Consider the following 17,466-nt stretch of genomic DNA (forward strand, 5'->3'; position numbering starts at 1 on the left):
TGGCGACACCCCAAATCTCTACCTTGCGCCTGTTGAGAATGTGGGGACTGGAGGGACGGATAATAGCCCCTGGTTATGATTCGTGGTTGACGCCACATGGAGTGCTATCACAGCAGCCGCGGATGCTCTGATTAGTCATCTCAAGTGGCCAGGCTGTGCTGTGGCTGTAATAGTAATTTCACCCCAGCTTATTGGCAGAGAGAGCAGCGATTGTGTGTGTGGGGTGGGGGTGGCGGGCGTGTTAGCGGCATGTGCAAATGCAGTAAGCGGCGTCTGCAAATAGCTCTGAAGTGCGTGGAAATGCGGTGACTGCTTCCAACGGTAAACAAATTATCTGGAGGGAAATTAAAACATTAGGGGAGGCAAAGTGTTTGGAGGCATTATGAGGCCTCCTTACAGCTTTCCATTCCCTTCCTAAAAACCCTTTCAATTCCCAATGAAAGATCCCATGCCTCCTCCTCCTAGACTGACCAGTGGAGCTCAATTAGAATGCAGCATGTGCAGAAGCGGTGTACAGAGGCAAACCGCCTCTCAGGGGTGGATGGTGGACTAGAACACCCGTCAGAGAGAAATATTACAAGCCACGCTGAGAACACATCATGTTTAACTACTGCACCAATGCTCCCGTTAATGTCGCACACCCTTGTGAGCGAGAGTGTCAGGCCTTATTTTTCAGTGCTGTTACAGTACAATATATTGTAGTACAAGTACGATTCTTATGGTCACCGCGTTCATCCCCATTGGGATTGGTCTGATTGCTTACTTCCAGAAACAGTTGACATACTGTAGCCAAAGGCACTGGTAAACAATGGATGAGCAATAACCCTACTTACAGAGCTGTGTCTGTGCTAACTCACTGAAATGATTATCAGGTCTGGAAGAATAAGATACCCACAGCAAAAGCGAAAAGTGGAAATAAATATTCAGACCGTGAAGGAGTTAGCCTAACCCACACCATACAATACCTCAGTGAACGCCAACACGTGTACACACCAACAGGTAACCTCTCAAATCAGCTCCCTGTTCAGCTGGTCCTGTCTCGAACACGTTCGTCAGACACATCCTGACCCCCGCCTCCATTAGCATGGTTATTACTATACCATATAGGTTACGTTATTAATATACCATACGGTTATTAATATACCATATAGGTTAGGATATTAATATACCATACAGTTATTACTATACCATATAGGTTAGGTTATTAATATACCATATGGTTATTACTATATTATAAGTGTTAGTTTCAGGGATCTCGCCACTTCATAGCTCTACCCACAACTGAGCCTCCTCGCGATCAGCCTGCTGGCAAACCATCTATCTATCTATCTATCTGTCTGTCTATACATTATTTAATCTATCTATACTTGTATATTTATATTTATATTATATATTTATTTTATTCTGGCAAGGGGGATGGGGGCACACTTGGTTGTCTTCACTCGTCTGTGCTGTGCTGCTTCTGCAGCTGGTGCAGGAGGAGGAGGAGGAGGCAGACGAGGGGGGGTGGGGGGGCCGCTGCCGGAGCGTGAAGCTGGCAGATCTCTGGAGTCTTGCACGCCGCGGAGGGACGCAACTTGCATCCAGGGACAATGCTGAAGTCCGTCTCTACACCCATTTACAACACACACACACACGCACAAACGCACACACACACACACACACACACACTTGAATTCTTTATTTAGGTCCGCATTTAAAAAAAAAAAAAAAACATTGCAGGGGCCCAATTATAATTCCTTCGCTGTCATTTTGTTAGGTCGTTTAACATGCAATATGCAAAAAACAACAATACATATATCTTGGTGGTATAATATACATACTAGTGATGTACAGTAAGCATACAGAAAATACCACTAACACCAAGGAAGTTACACACACACACACACACACACACACACACACACACACACACACACACACACACACACAAAGACACACATCACATCTAGTGCAGTATGTAGCCATGAAACATGTCAGGTCCCTCTTCTATAAATGGAGTAGATCTCCATTGTTCTTGTCAAGAGGCCCACACCAGGTCGTGCTTGTTTACTAGTCTGTGGGAGGGTGCCTCTTCATCTCCCAGATTTTTCTCTCTATCTCTCTCTCCCTGTCTGTATTTCTATCACCTATTTACTGTTTGTGGCTTCCACGTGCTTTTGAGGGTCTGCAAGAGGGAGTGCTTCTTCAACAGGCCCTCTGCTCCTCTCTGCATAGATTGATGGTCATGAAGAACCGTTCTTTCATCAGCCTGAGTGCTGGTTATGAATGCATGCGGGATGCTAACAATGGCTTGGGAGCCATCCAGTCACTACTTCACCTACTGTACAGTAGTGATGGATTAGTGTAATTTCAAGTTACACTACAAGTGTGTGTGTGTGTGTGCGTGTCACTATTTAGCAAGTGGTTAAGGCGCCTCTTCCTCTCTTTGGTTATATCCAACACTTCTTACTATACGTTACCACAGAGCTTAAAGAGACAATATGCTAATAAAATAAACTCTCTTGAATAACACCAGAATTAACCATGTTCATCTACAGTACTAGTAGGCTAGGCCTATGTGAAACATCAACTGCTGATTTGCGCTTGACACGTCAAGTTATTTATGTTTTTTCCTCATTATTATTTTAATTATATGATTAACGGTAATCATAATCATTGGTGAACTGAGGGAATGCAGGGGGAAATGGCAGCATGGCAACCTCTGTGAAAATCATCCTAATCTGACTAATTTGCTCCAATGGCAGGAAGGCTTTTAACCCAATGGGAAGGAGGGGGAGTGGAAGGTATGTGGGTATTAGCACTCCCAGTGCACAGACGCCTCCGACGTTAAATCACAACACAGGTTGAAGTGGTTGATAATAGCAAGTCTACTGTAACTGGGCGGATAAGGAGTGGAATACATGCAGAATCCTCCGGAGTGTTTGCCTGCCTCTGACACATGTCAAGGGATCCGTCAACCTCGCTGTCTCTGTCGACGGCGCTGACTGGCTCCGCTCGCCGCGAGTAGCCAAGATCAAGCTCTCATTTGGGAGCGGAGAACGAACAACGGTTGTCTAAAACTAAAACAAAACACGTTAGGGGAAACTGGCCTGGAGAGCCTGTCGAGTTTGTGAAAGACGAATAGCCCCAAATAAACACTTAGGGATTCATGGCATGGCAGACAGTTTTTAGAGCGTCATTTAATAATGGAGGAGTAGGAAACAGGTGAGAAAGGAGGGAGGACAGATGAAGAGAGGGAGAGGGAGATCAAATCATAGGGAGATCATGAGATCATGAGATAAATCAATAGGCCTATGTAGGCTCACGTACAGGCCTTCCCTGTCAACAAGCTATCCATCACCAATGCTGGGCTGAACTATTACTGATTTAAAATGCCATACTTCAGTTTAATTAAAGGCATTGGGTTGCACAAATGTAACTGTAACTGCTGGTGTTTTCTTAGACTTTCATCAACATCAAGTAATTACTGTACTACATGATCTATGAAAAGAACCACCCCCCCCCCCAAACAGCCTGCAGGAGAAATTTTAGTACAAGTTACTCACTGTAGTTGGCAGACAGACATTTAAGACCATGAAAGCTTGCTGCCTCCATGGCTTAAATACACTTAACACACACCCACATGTGTGCTACAGTGTAATGGATTGCAATTTGTGTTAAGTGTTTATATATTAAATTGAAAAGGATTGGTTTGTGATAGGGTGTTTCGATTGGGTGCAGAAAATGTGTTCATTAGTGGCAAAATGAGAAGGTCATTAAATCATGTTTCAATGAAGTAGCCAAGTTTATCAGTAACCCTTTATAATAATAAATCAGTGATTACTCTTACGGTGGCTAGATCTACTGATTTCAAACATTTTAGCTAGACACACCTTATATTAGGGTTAGGGTTGGTTAGGTTTTGAAAGCAGAATTCCCCCAAAGAAGATTCAGTGCTGTAAGAATAGCAGGCACGTGTAGCCTACTCTCTCAGTGATGGTGAGGCCATAGAAGCAGAGTAGTGGGCATGTCAATGAGTCATGCACTAGAATTTAATTAATTATGCACCAAAGGGCATGACTAACTCGGTTACATTTGGAAAGATACTGTATACAGTATGACCTCACCATACTCTATCTCTAATCTATTTAACATGATCGAACTACCTAAACAAGAGTCATCTGATTTATGTATGAAGTAGAACAACTAGGCCTATAACTAAGGATAATTGTACTCACAATGTACCTTACCTTGATACTAATCTATCAGCATCCTAACATGTAGAAAAAGGACCAGAAGAGCTACTAAATTCCTCAAGCACTACACTCTGTGGATTTAGAAAGTAGATGGGCTCACTTTTACTGAGACAGCAAGTATTCTTTTACTGAGACACCAAGTATAGTCATTTATGTACAACGCAGCGTCTTGACAATAGGAAAAATGAATTGTGGCAAGCACCCCCTAGAGGTGGGCTCGAGTACATGTGTGACTGGTGAACAAATAAACGCACTGACACAGACCAGTCTAAAAGCTATGTATGTACATTATCTCGTATTATCTCACATCAGAGAGATACAGCCCACATGGCAGGCCAGACTCTATAAAAGGCTGTACTTCCCCTCCACACACACACACACACACACACACACACACACACACACACACACACACACACACACGCACAACCATGCACGCATGCACACATACACATACACACACACACACACACACACACACACACACACACACACACACACACACACACACACACACTTCTCCTCTCACATGCATTCCAATTACCCCAATCACCTTTGTAGCTGGAGTGTGATGGGATACACTGATGGAGGGTGGGTTTTGTGTGTGTGAGTGTATGCATGTATATGTGCGTGTGTGTGCATGCATGTGTGCGTGCGGGTGCGTCCATGTGTGTGTGTGTGTGTGTGTGTGTGTGTGTGTAGTGGGTGAAATGGGGTGGGGGTCATTTGCTGTTCATGTTGGTGCTGAGGAGTAGCATCAAAGGCATCAGAGGCCAACATCCATGCATGTCAGCGTCACCTCTCTCTAAGTGCCATTCTACCTCTGAATCTCCTCTGCTCTCTGCCCCCCCTCCATCTCCTAATGGGGACTTGTCACACCACACTTTCCACCTGAGCTCCCGTTAACGCTGGCGCGCAGCTAATAACAAAGCCGGCTTAGTGATACGCGTGTGTGCTCAAGTTAATGTGAGGGAGAGGTGTTGGCAGACATAGTCGCGTTACAGTACTGTATGCAAATGTTTGTGTCTAGATTCCTAGGTGGTGGTGATGTGCAGACTGGCGAGTGACTTGGATTTGAAGCTGGTCTTGGGGTGTATATGGATCTCACTGGATCATCTAACCGTGCGTCTCCTATCTCTCTCTCTCTTCCTCCAGGAGTCGCCGCCATGTTTTCCCAGCAGCCCCAGGACCTGGTGGTGGTGGCGGGGCAGCCTGTCACCCTACCGTGCTCTATCCCCGGTTACCATGGCGTTGTCCTGTGGATCAAAGATGGGCTGGCGCTGGGTGTTGGCAGGGACCTATCAGGTGAGGGGAAACACATTCATCACCCACACGTCACTCCTGTCTCCTCTCTCTGATATGTATGTTCTCCCATCTGTTTGCACCCAGTTTTATTACTTGCAAACTGTCGTTTATCCGTCACTCACAAATGTCTTCTGTGACTGCTTTCTGTCTCTTGAAAGTCATATTCCACCTCTCCTAGATACTGTATGCCAGTCAGCAGACAGACATAGAGAATCAGATCATAGTACTACAGCGTCTTGGGTTGTCTCAGGTAACACACATTATATTCGGTGTAAGTTTCCACTATATCCTTTTCAGGAACTACAAAGTACTCCACTGACAGATGCCCAGACAGTAAAGGAAGCCAAGGACACATTACTACAGTATGTCTAAAAGCAGAGCAAATGTGCAATGTACAACCTTCTCAGCGCTAACCTCTAGAGTGAGTAAATCCATATGGCTTAGGCTACCTGCATCATTTATTGAAATATAATTTAGTCCTTGTTTGTCTTTGAAAATGGGCTCGCAGGACCCGATGGTATGGAGGTGGTGTGCGCAGAGATCGGTCTGTGTAGTAGACCTACCCGAGCCACTGTCACATCTGTCCTTCACCATCACTGAGGGACTCTCCTGCAGTACTTGCCATTCAAGGCATGCTGGAAAAATCCAACCAGGGGCCTTTTTAAATCCGAGCCTCTTCTGATCAGGGTGTTTAAATATGTATTCCAATGGAGATCTGGGCCTCCCTCACTCCCTGACCTTCAGTGACCGCTCTAGCGTGCCTGCCGCCTTGTCACCGATAGTGGTCTTTAATTAAACCTCAGTGGCCAGCCGCGTTGCCATAAATCCATTCCAGGGCTTGGTCCTTATCAGGCTCCTGGGAGAGTAGGTACTGTATGGCAGTAAACAATTGGCCCAATCATCTTGGAGTGGTCTCAAGCAAAGAGACGTGGAGGAGAAGAGAGTAGGGGAGGACTTGCGATAACAAGGAGGGGAAATAGAGAGAAACTGGGCTGAGAGACAGAAAAACCAAGAAAGACAGAGGGAGGAGAGAGGGCATTATGTAAATAAAAAGAAAGAGTAAGAGAGATAAAGAGAGAGAGAGAGAGAGAGAGAGAGAGAAGGAGAAAGAAAGCAATCAGTCTCCGTTAGTGACACCGTCCTTTTAACAGTCATGGGGGAGACGCTGCCTTGCTGACTTCAGCCCTTGTCTGCCACAGCTCAGCCACACTCCACTCTTCATACGGATCACTTCATAGCCAGGGCCCACTTTCCACAGGGGTGGCTGGAATCTGAATGATGCCTCCCAAGCCAGTCAAACCATCCATAGTCTTCTATAAGGTGGAATCGGGCTGAAACGCATTAGGCAGGACGAAGAGATGTCTTGAAAACCAATGGTGAAGACACGACTCAAGTATATCTCATATAGAGATGAATGCCACTTTTGCCACAGCTGCTCTTTTTATTGCCTCTGCCTACATTGAAAAGGAGCTTGGTAGTGTCGGCTATAAAGAATAATGGCATATCCTCGTCTACTGTATGTATACTAGAAAAACAGCTGTATATATGTGAGTTGTCTAATATTGAGCACAGCATTTCAATGCAGGTTTGCTCGGCTATTGAAAGGAAAGAGCTGTGTAGGCAATTGCGCCTCTGACAGGGCCTGTTTCAATTCAGGGGAACAGTGATTAAAATGAGAGGAATCTTTGCTATTCACATGAGTACAGCAGAGCACAAAAGACAATGATTCCTATCGGTCCCTGAATTCCTGCTCGCCCTCTTTGTATAGCACTATTCTATTCTAATTAAAGGGAGACACCGGCGCTCAAAGCAGCTCCGACCATACTGGTGAATGGCAGTAGCAGGGCATGAGCGTCGTGAATACAGTATATCTCCCCAGACCATGGAGACACACACACGGTGCCCGATCGTGGGAAGCCTTTTTGGAGAGCGCACACAATCGGGATGATTTGAAAAGCAAAGCGAAAGAATTCTCAGTATTCTCGGAAGCTACCTGGCACAGCGATGCCCTATAGCTCGTCTCCTGCCGACAAATAAAAGCACTGGTCGTCCGCCAGCACCAGCTGACCCATAAGCTCCTCCTGAATACCATGAATCACAATGGCCTGCCCCCATCCATACCCAGACCCCCCCCCCCCCCTCCCCCACCATTGATCCAGCAAGAAAGACGAATCCATTTCTGTCCTGATGGATTCATTGCCCCTAATGGGGCTATTTTACATTTGTTTGCTTTGGGTAACGCACGTTGTCTTTAAGATTCACTAAGATCAATGGGGATGCATGTCGACATATAGCACTTCCCAGTCTATGACGCTGGGCTTCTTTTATATGATATGATTGCTTGTCTAACAAATAGCATGATAATACATAATGCCATAAAGACAATACATTAGTTGTTAAATCTATTTTGTGGTGCATATCATGTGACCTTATTTTGTTCAATTAGCTTAAGGGTAAAATGAGATGATTGACCATTTCTTTATGAATAGTAACTTGGCGGGATATTAATTTATCTTGTGTGTGTGTTTTTGCTCAGTTAGCTACTTGTGCTCACTTGATACAACACAAAGTAGTCAACCCAAGGCAAGATCATGCAACAGTGATCATTTGTCCTATTCTGTGGGCCGCACAAGTGCATTGCACTTACGGTACAACTCATCACTGATCATCAACACCATGCACTAGAGGTATGTGAGCAGCCTTATACATAAAAGGCTAGTTTGCCATTATGGACATTATTACAAGCATATCTCCTTCAACATCATGAAAAGACCTGAAGGCCTTCGAATAAATGCTTAATCAAAGCCACTAACTCCCTGGCTACAGAGTATGCAGCAGAGGGAATGCCTACTCCATCAGTGGTCATTAACGTTATTAGTAAGTAGCTGTTAGGTTTGATCAAGACTCTAATAAAGAGACATATAACCTTTATAGCCATTAACCCAGCTAGGGGCTCTCACACGGCTACACAAATTATGCATTACAGTGTGGAATGAATGCAAGATGGAGATTGTCTTTTTCAGGAGATCTAGCTCTGCTCATAAAACCTCCGATCCCGGTCTGCATCTACTCTCTCTCTACTTCCTCTACTCACCTCTACCTCTTCATGTTCCTCAAGAGTTTTCATGTTTTTTCCCCCGAAGTTCTTTTGTCCTCATCCCCACATCACCATGGAGCCTCCAGCCTCAGGATGACAGGCTCTGTGGGAAGATAAAATGCAGGAGTGGTTTAATCAGCTGTAACTCATCTGTCTGTAAGAAAATTAGGGCCAATTCATGGTCTATTAAAAATGGGATCCAATCAAGCAATGGTTGGTAATTGGCCTTGTGAGCATAGTGGTTTCCTGTACATGGACTTACAGTAAGGAGTTCCTGTTCTAGTCCTGTGTTTTATGTTTATTTCGGGTGGCATGTGTTGAAACGTCCACCCTTTTAAATCTTCCATCAAATCTTTAATGCGCACCTGACTCATTGGTGCGACAATATCAACATCTTAGCCATTTATTGACAGAAGTGCAGCAGTGGGGTTTTGGCAGATACTTTGGTTTGTGAAAGTAAAAGTGTAGGAGTCTCTCATTAGATGTTTCAGGTGGAGGAAATGGAGAACAAAATGGAGAAAATGGTTTAAACTCGGTATGGGTTCCGCTCTGGTTCCGCCCCCCACACACTTCAGTGTAGCAGTTGCTTTCATCAGCGACCGATTACTGGAGGACCCTGGGTGGAAGAACCAATCTCGGCAGAGAAATACAGTACACTTTTTCCGAATTAAATGCTGAAAAATTCTCATTTCAATGCACACCTCCAATAATAAGAGTGGCCGAGTTTGTTGAGACTCCCGGTGTCAAGAACCAAGGAAGCATTCCATGAAGCTTCCCAATCAAATATGTATTTTCCCCACCTAGTGTATGCTTCCCAACGGGGAGTGCACTACCCGAAGCACTTGCAATGCATAACAGTTAAAGGGAAGTATTTTAAACGCAGCAGCCTTGAGTCATGCAGTAAAATGGTTAGGTCTCCTGGCCATACCTCTCCTTTCCTGCATTATTAAACCATAAATCTCCAACCACTGCACCAATGAAACACGTCTCAATCTCCAGCTGGGCCTGTTGCTGCTACAATAAAAACCCCATTCGCTCTCCTGAACACAGATCCCCCACCCTAAACCCCTCATCTGCATTGTCATCTTTATTTAACGCCAATGAAATGCATGCTACCATCTTCTTGTATCCTCTGGTAAAATGTTTAGTTCAAAATTCATTGGGCCTCATTCACGAACAAAGTTAAGAATTTCTTAGGAAGCATTTCTTCTTAAACTTCACTTACACCGTTTCAAAGAAGATTCTGGCATTCACCAATCTTTTCATATGTGGGAACTAAGAACAGAATCTACAAACACGGAAGAGCAGTCTTAATCATAGGCGATTTTACCCTCTGAGAGTAGGGGGGGCAACATTTTGACGTGAAAAAACAGTTCTGCTGTCCCGTCTATTTACAAGGAATGCCACGTTGTGAATCAGACGGGAGCTTTCTTTAGAAACGTTCTTAGGAAGAAATTTAAGAACGGAACTTAGGAGGATATTGGTGAATGAGGCTCATTGTTATCTCTGTTAAATGAAATCGGGACTTTTCATGATCTACTTATTCCAGAAGAGGTAGCTGTTAAAATGACAACCAGTTTTGTTGCATGTCATAAACTGCCAGTCTTCAGAGATGATTGCATCATGCCCGTGCAGTGCTTCTCTTGTCATGGACCTTGTCTTGAAATAGTGGTTCATGCTATACTTGTGTTGAGGGGTGTTGAGCCATGTTTGTGTCCGACACCCATATCTAGGTTCTGACAGGCTTTGTGTTGTGTTACAGGCTACCCTCGTTACACAGTGATCGGAGATCACAGTTCAGGAGAACACCACCTCCGCATCCAACGCGTGGAGCTGATGGATGACGCGGTCTTCGAGTGCCAAGCTATTCAGGCTGCCATGAGGTCCCGTCCTGCCCGCCTCACTGTTCTGGGTGAGCCTGGATTATACACACACACACACACACACACACACACACACACACACACACACACACACACACACACACACACACACACACACACACAAAGACTCTCCACACGCGCACGCATGATCACTTGGCTTAGCAGACACTACAATATCGATGCAAGCATCCTTATCGGAGTATGGCATCGCTAAACTTTCCAAGTCCACTAATGTTCCCACTGTAATTTCCTGCTCCACGCCCAGTGGGCATCGTCATTATTGAGCCTGAGAGGTTACTGGTTCTTAATTAAACTTTATTGGGTTATCATTCAGCGTTGCCAGTTCTGCCTTATTGGGCAGCATTAGTACAATCACTGTTTCTCCTCCTACCACCTCCCACCCGCCCAGCTTCACTTGTGTCCTCTACCCGTCGGCACTGGAGGACGGGAAATGGAGGGAGAGAGCTGGAGTCAATGAGAGAGCCGGAGAGAACAGGGTAGAAAAGGGATGAGGGGGATGGCGGGGGTGGGGTGAGGAGGAGGGTGGGAGGTCCGCAAAGCCGAGTATCCTCTTCACGAGCGACTGATCCTCCATATTGATCTTCGCTAATGAAAAGTGAAACTAATGATCTGTAGGGGAGGAGGTAGCCTGAGAAAGGAGGGGAGGGGAAGATAAATGACGGCCGCGTGTCTTTGCCTCCGCCTCTGCCACGCCTTCTCTGCAAATGGCTATGAATGAAAAATAACGAGTTCTTTATCGAGAGTCAAAGGGGCTATGCTGTGGCTGTATACCCCACTTCCCTTCCTCCAGGCATTTAAAGTGTATTTACTTTCAAACTCCAGTGTTCACCGCAGCCGAGTCATTTGATCAGAGCCTCGAGGAGAGGGGAAAGGGGACAGACACTAATAATTTAGGTTGCATTTCCTTCCACTCCATTTATTTTGAGTTCTCTCTCAGTTGGAGTTGATAAATCGGGGCCCGACGGTAGATTCACGCAACGACTGAGCATGACGGTTGCAGGAGCTTTGGTGCTTAATTTACTCCCAGAACTGAAGTTTCCAACCCTGCACTCCCTCTTGATCCGCAGTCTCATTCTCTCAAAGCACATGCCTGCTACAGTACTTAGCGGAAAGGGGCTGACTGTTCAAGCCCCCATTAACATGAATAATCATCAATGAGCAGAGGAGCCCATTTGTTTCTATTCGTCCACGGCTGGTTGAGGGTGAAACCACCTCCCATCGTTCCTCATAAGCCCCGCCAACAGATATTTGTTTAATCCCCTGCCTAGCTGCCCCGACACCTGAATACATTGGCAAGAGCCCCAGGCAGACTCGCATGCAAGGTAACACAATAAATATATGCAAGACCAGTGTCACTGCAAACTCTAAGTTGTCAATTACCTGCCAGCATTGACAGAGTGCCTCTCTGGGCCACGGAGACAGGGAAGGTCCACACAGAGAAGCAGCCACCCCTTCCCTCCGATCTGACAGTCAAATAAATCTCAAAATGCTCCCTCACTCCTTCAAACAATCCAATACCTGGCCGGGCTCCCTTCTCCACCAGACGTGGAAACTATTTTCTTCAAAGCTTTGATGCGCAAAGATTTTGAGCTCTTTATATATTTTTTTAAAAGTAGGCTCCTTGAAATAAAGAAAGAAAATATGCCAACTTTCATTGAATTTGCAAAGTTATAGAACATTAGTTGGACGGGAAGTTTCATGGCCATTGTGCTTCATGCTGCCTTAATGGTGTTCCAAGTTTGTCCTTGGAATTATTAACATACCCTACTGAGGGCAGACACAGAATCCAATTTTAGGAACATTTTGAACCAAGGATACAATTTCTACAGTGGCCTTACAGTACATGCTTTCACATTGGCAGGAATTTGAAGTGGTCTCCCTTATTTGACTGAACACAGAACTGAGGCCAGTGAAGAAATGTGGTATGGGAAGAAAAGGCACCAGAGAGAAAAGTGTGGGTCATCATTAAAGTAACCAATGGTGAACTTTTCTCCATACAGAACAAATGGCTCCATGGAAAATGGTTCTTGAACTTTGCACCTTAGTGAAGTGCAGTCTTGGAATCCATTCTGACCTCTGGAGGTTGAGGGGTCTAAGCATTGCTGAATTAGGCATGAAGTGCAGAGTGAGCGCTTACAGTCCATACTTCCCCCGGAGGCTAATTGCATCCCATGCCTTAAGATAAGCTTACCAACTAGCTGGCCAAACTGCAATTGTGTACTTGGCTTGGTCCAAAATAGGAGGGAAAAGGGAGCCACAAACTCACAAGGATATGCTCTCTGGCCTTTAACATGCCTGAGAGACAAGGCAAATCTCATTAGAGGCAGTTTGCATTTAATGTACCTTGAACATGTTGATGAAGATAACATAGCTCAATAAAAGTGTGTACTGACAGGAAGTGGGAGAGATAGTGATGCCACACTGACGCCTGATTTTGACTCTTATGTTGACATGTGAAGAGCTCATTGTCTTAGCATGAGTCAGTTGAACTCATCATTCAACAGCTGATGAACCCTCACATTGTTCTTTCTCCTCATCACTTAAAAAAAATCTCTATTGTTTTTTTCTCCCCTTTCCCCATAACCCACTCTGATTACCAATCTGATGCACTTCAAGATGCAAAACAACACTGAAGGCATGCAAACACGGCCTGCCACAAGGTCTGACTCATTCATTAGTATTCACAGTTAATGTACCTTATTTTTATTTTTTTCAAAATTGCCCATTAGGAAGTATTTACTTTGCCGCAGATTAACCTCAACGAAAACAGGAGAGCCAGATTGCATCCCCCAGTTTTCCATTGCTGTCAAGCTAATTATGAAATTAAATCACACTGCTATGGGAACAGCCTAAGCATGGAATTCATAATGTTGAAAAGCAGGTCTCACCCTGCATCACAGCTTCTTTGACAGTCAACTAACCCTTGTTTGTCACTAGCAGTGGTCCAGAGGGCTCTCCAATTATGAACTTTTAATTGTGATGCACTGGCAGATCTGACAAAACATTCCCATCCAAGGGGATACATGTGTCTTAGAAGCAGAACCAGACAAAGAAAAGCAAGGACAATCATTCAGAGTTTGGACTTGACCTCACTTATTTATTTTTTTTAACTTTTTAGAAGACAATAACAATGTTTTCAAAGAATGCTTGGCAGTTATTATTCATATGGCTGTTCTAGCCTTGCTCGATGGGTCATGGTGTGAATCAATGCATGCTGCAAGAAGGAGGAAATCAAGTTATATCTCACTGATACTGTAGTTTGCTTCCCACCACCTTCCTTTAATACGGTGTGGCTGCCACCTCTGGTCCTACACCTCCTGTTTTCTTCTACAGGCAGACTGATTGATTGTCTCTTCAGATAAGCCCTTTGTTATGTTTTACCCTAGGGTCCATCAAATCCTCTGCAATTATTGTGTCCTTCGAGAACATAGCTCTCAGAGACTGGAAGCCATCTACATTCTATTCAGACTAAATCTGCCTATCACAGAGCCTGTAGAGCTGGGCTGAGTTAACTTTCTGTTGATTTGGTTTATTGAATTAATCATGTGAAAACGTTTCAAAGATTTGCAACAGAACATATAAACAAGGTATTTTGAAGTTTTGCCCACATGATCAGTTAGGATATGATTTAAATGTATGAAGATACAAAAACATCTCTCTCTCTCACTCTCCCCATGGAGCCCTATCTAAACCAATAAAAGAGTGATATGGGGTAGCCATTGCATTCACTTCAAGCTTAAAAAAAGGATAAGCAACAAATATCATTGACAAACACAGTCAAACACACAGTGGCTCGGTAATTTTTGTAACATGTCTAACAATGTCTTGTAGAACATTAATCTTATAGTAGCCTATCATTTGAAAAGTTCAAACAACAGAACGGTTCACACAACATAACATAGTATTTTGTATAAAAATACAGTCTGTTGCTGTATAAAAGTTCACAGGGAGGCAGAAAAGAGCACTACTGTGCAACTTCGCTCATTCCAACAAATCTATTTGAGTTGGGCAACAACAATGTCGATCTTTGCAAAAATTACCACCACTATTAGATGTTTAGTGTATAAATGTTTAGTCTAGTGAGGCCTCCTATGCTCCAGGGGGTCTCTGCAACATAATTGTTTGTGTGTGTGTGTGTGTGTGTGTGTGTGTGTGTGTGTGTGCACACGTGCGTACAGTATACATGCATTTCAAAATACATCAGCCAAGATGCATCAGTTTCATTTTAAGTAATTGTCACTTCTGTTCCAACTAATTGAATAAAATGATTTAATTCACACATCTCTCTCTCTCTCTCTCTCCCTCCATATCTATCTATTTCTGAATAATGTTCCTACACTGTGCATGCCAAAACTGCAATGGCTCAAACAGAATTTTCAAAACACCCCATTTAGCAGTTCACAGACTAAGTCGCCTTTGTGCCTCCTGTGTATGCAACCAATTTGTCTCTCACTAAAGTCAATTTGAGTCCAGCCAAGCATCTCTGATGTAGGAAGGAAAGAGGAGGTGTTCTAATATACCGTCATTCGGTTCGAAATATGTCCCATGACAAAACTGATGATTGACAGAAAACAAGCTTTAATGAGAGATGGAGGGCAGTGTTCAGCCTTTTTGATGGCCAAAGAGGAACAGATTTAGTGCAGTCATACATTAAAAGCCTGCTTTTGGATTCCACATATATCGACAGGAATATCCACTCCTACATGCAACACACACACACACACACACACACGTACGTACACACACACACACACACAAACTCACAACAGTGAGCATCAGAGCCGGCCCACACTAGCAAAGTAAACGGCTGCTTAGAGCCCCGCCCCCTCCCCGTGGCCCCATGTTAACGAATGCTGCTGTTCTCACCGGCAGCGGGCGGGCGTGCGGACAGGCCGCAGGTGTGAATCAATTTTTCTGCTCGGGGCGGAATTTTCTGCGCGTCCGCATGCACAATCTCATAGAAATACATTGGGGATCACTACATATTGTAGTGGTGTAGGACATGACACAGTCTACTGACTGTTCTACTGACCACAAAACAGTTCTCTGATATTGTGGGACACTGCCTCAGGTTGGAATGCAGATCTTGATAAGGAGACCCTCTCACACCCTGTTGCTCCCCCATCCACCGCGACAGGCCAGGCCAACAATACACATCCACAGACACTCACAGTGGAACAAAGGAACCTCCATTCTTGCTTTGTTTCTTTAATAAAGATGAAACTGCTCCATCCTCCAACCATGTGATGCAAACACCACGTGAATAAGCACGGTGAATAAAGTCATTGTGCTGATGCATCATATTTGTATGCAAGTGTTACTGTGTGTTACAAATAACAAATTCTATGCTGCTGATTCTGTATAGCCGTGTTTGGTATCCATCTTTGGCTAAAATCATGAATCAGTTGTTTAGGCATGTTGTGCATAGTTCATTGCATGGCCATTGGCCAATTTAAGTGATCTAAGTGGTTTTGCACTTGATTTGTGTGCTGTATGTTGTTTTGCACTTCATTGCATAGCCATCTGGCTAAAAAACATCCAAATATTTATTTTTTTTCCCCCGGTGGAGTCCAAGGGGCCCCAAACCAATATCCTGCTTAGGGCCCCCAGATGGACAGGGCCGGCCCTGGTGAGCATCCAAGCGGGGTGGTGAGCGCTGATGTCAGTGCCCTCCCAATCTGCGGAGAGCAGCTTTTGGCGCTGCACATGGCTGCGCTGTGACAGAGCCGGCTCCGCAGGACTTTGACAGCCCTGGCATCTCCCCACTCCTCCTCCACCTCCTCCCTTCTCTCCACACAGCTCCTTGTTCCACAGCCCTCTGTGGGTGGGCGTCATTGTCTACCTAAACCTCAAATGAGTCCCCCTCCTCCTCTCGTTCCCATCTTGTCTCATGTCGCCGCTGTCTGCTAGGGATTCAGATAGGCATCAGTCAGGCATGAAGCTGTGGAAATTAAATGTCGTGTGGACCTTGGAGAGTGTCTGTGTGTGTGTGTGTGTGGTGTGTGTGTGTGTGTGTGTGTGTGTGTGAGTATCTCTGGATCCGTGTATGTGTGTGTGTATCTGTGTGTGTGTGTGTGTTTGTGTGTGTGTGTGTGTGTGTGTGTGTGTGTGTGTGAGAGAGAGAGAGAGAGAGAGAGTATCTCTGGATCAGTGTGTGTGTGTGTGTGCGTGTGTGTGTGAGAGAGAGTATCTCTGGATCCGTGTGTGTGTGTGTGTGTGTGTGTGTGTGTGAGTATCTCTGGATCCCTATGTGTGTGTGTGTATGTGTGTGTGTGTGTGTGTGTGTGTGTGTGAGTATCTCTGGATCCGTGTGTGTGTGTGTGTGTGAGTATCTCTGGATCCGTATGTGTTTGTGTGTGTGTGTGTGTGTGTGTGTGTGCGCGCACGCTTGCCTCCAGAATCCTCCCGACTTACAAACAGGTGTATGGTGACAGCGCTTGAAGGGGGGCCTGTGATTTGGGCCAGTGATCCATGTACTGCATGTCTCTTCTCTCCAGGTACGCTGGATATTTTTCCCTCCCTTATTTATTTTTTTGTGATCTATCCATCACAACCTCTGCAAGCTGCCGTGCAGCCCTCGGGTTCCGACGACAGGCGGTCGACGCGAGCGTTCCCGCCGAAACAGACAGGCAGGCCAGGGCTCCGATTGCGGTGCCAGACACGTCCGTGGAAGCACAGCCTGCTTCATTGCTTCATTTCTAACACCCCTCCTGTATCTTCCAGCTCCTTCTGAGGGACCTCTCTCATTCACTCACCTCCAAATTGCTCCCCCCCACCACCCACACACACAAACCTACATGCACACATACACACACACACACATGCACACACGCACGCGCATTCACGTGCATACACATGCACAAACGCACAAATACACACACACACACACAATCCTACACTCGCTGGAGAAAGGAAGTATGTT

General features: G+C 45.1%; 1 protein-coding gene across 1 annotated transcript in view; it reads left to right on the top strand.

Moving 5' to 3' along the window:
- Nucleotides 1–5,404: 5,404 nt before the first annotated feature.
- kirrel3b (kirre like nephrin family adhesion molecule 3b) overlaps nt 5,405–17,466 on the top strand; it is a gene marked incomplete at both ends in the record, with an annotated part of 76,034 nt that continues 63,972 nt past the window's right edge. Inside the window, 2 exons of the mRNA XM_084447157.1 lie at nt 5,405–5,543; nt 10,403–10,552. Coding sequence (XP_084303283.1) covers nt 5,405–5,543; nt 10,403–10,552 — 289 coding nt within the window. The remainder of the gene's footprint in view (nt 5,544–10,402; nt 10,553–17,466) is intronic.

Source organism: Borostomias antarcticus (genome assembly GCF_949987555.1).
Source record: "Borostomias antarcticus genome assembly, chromosome: 1".
NCBI lineage: Eukaryota > Metazoa > Chordata > Actinopteri > Stomiiformes > Stomiidae > Borostomias > Borostomias antarcticus.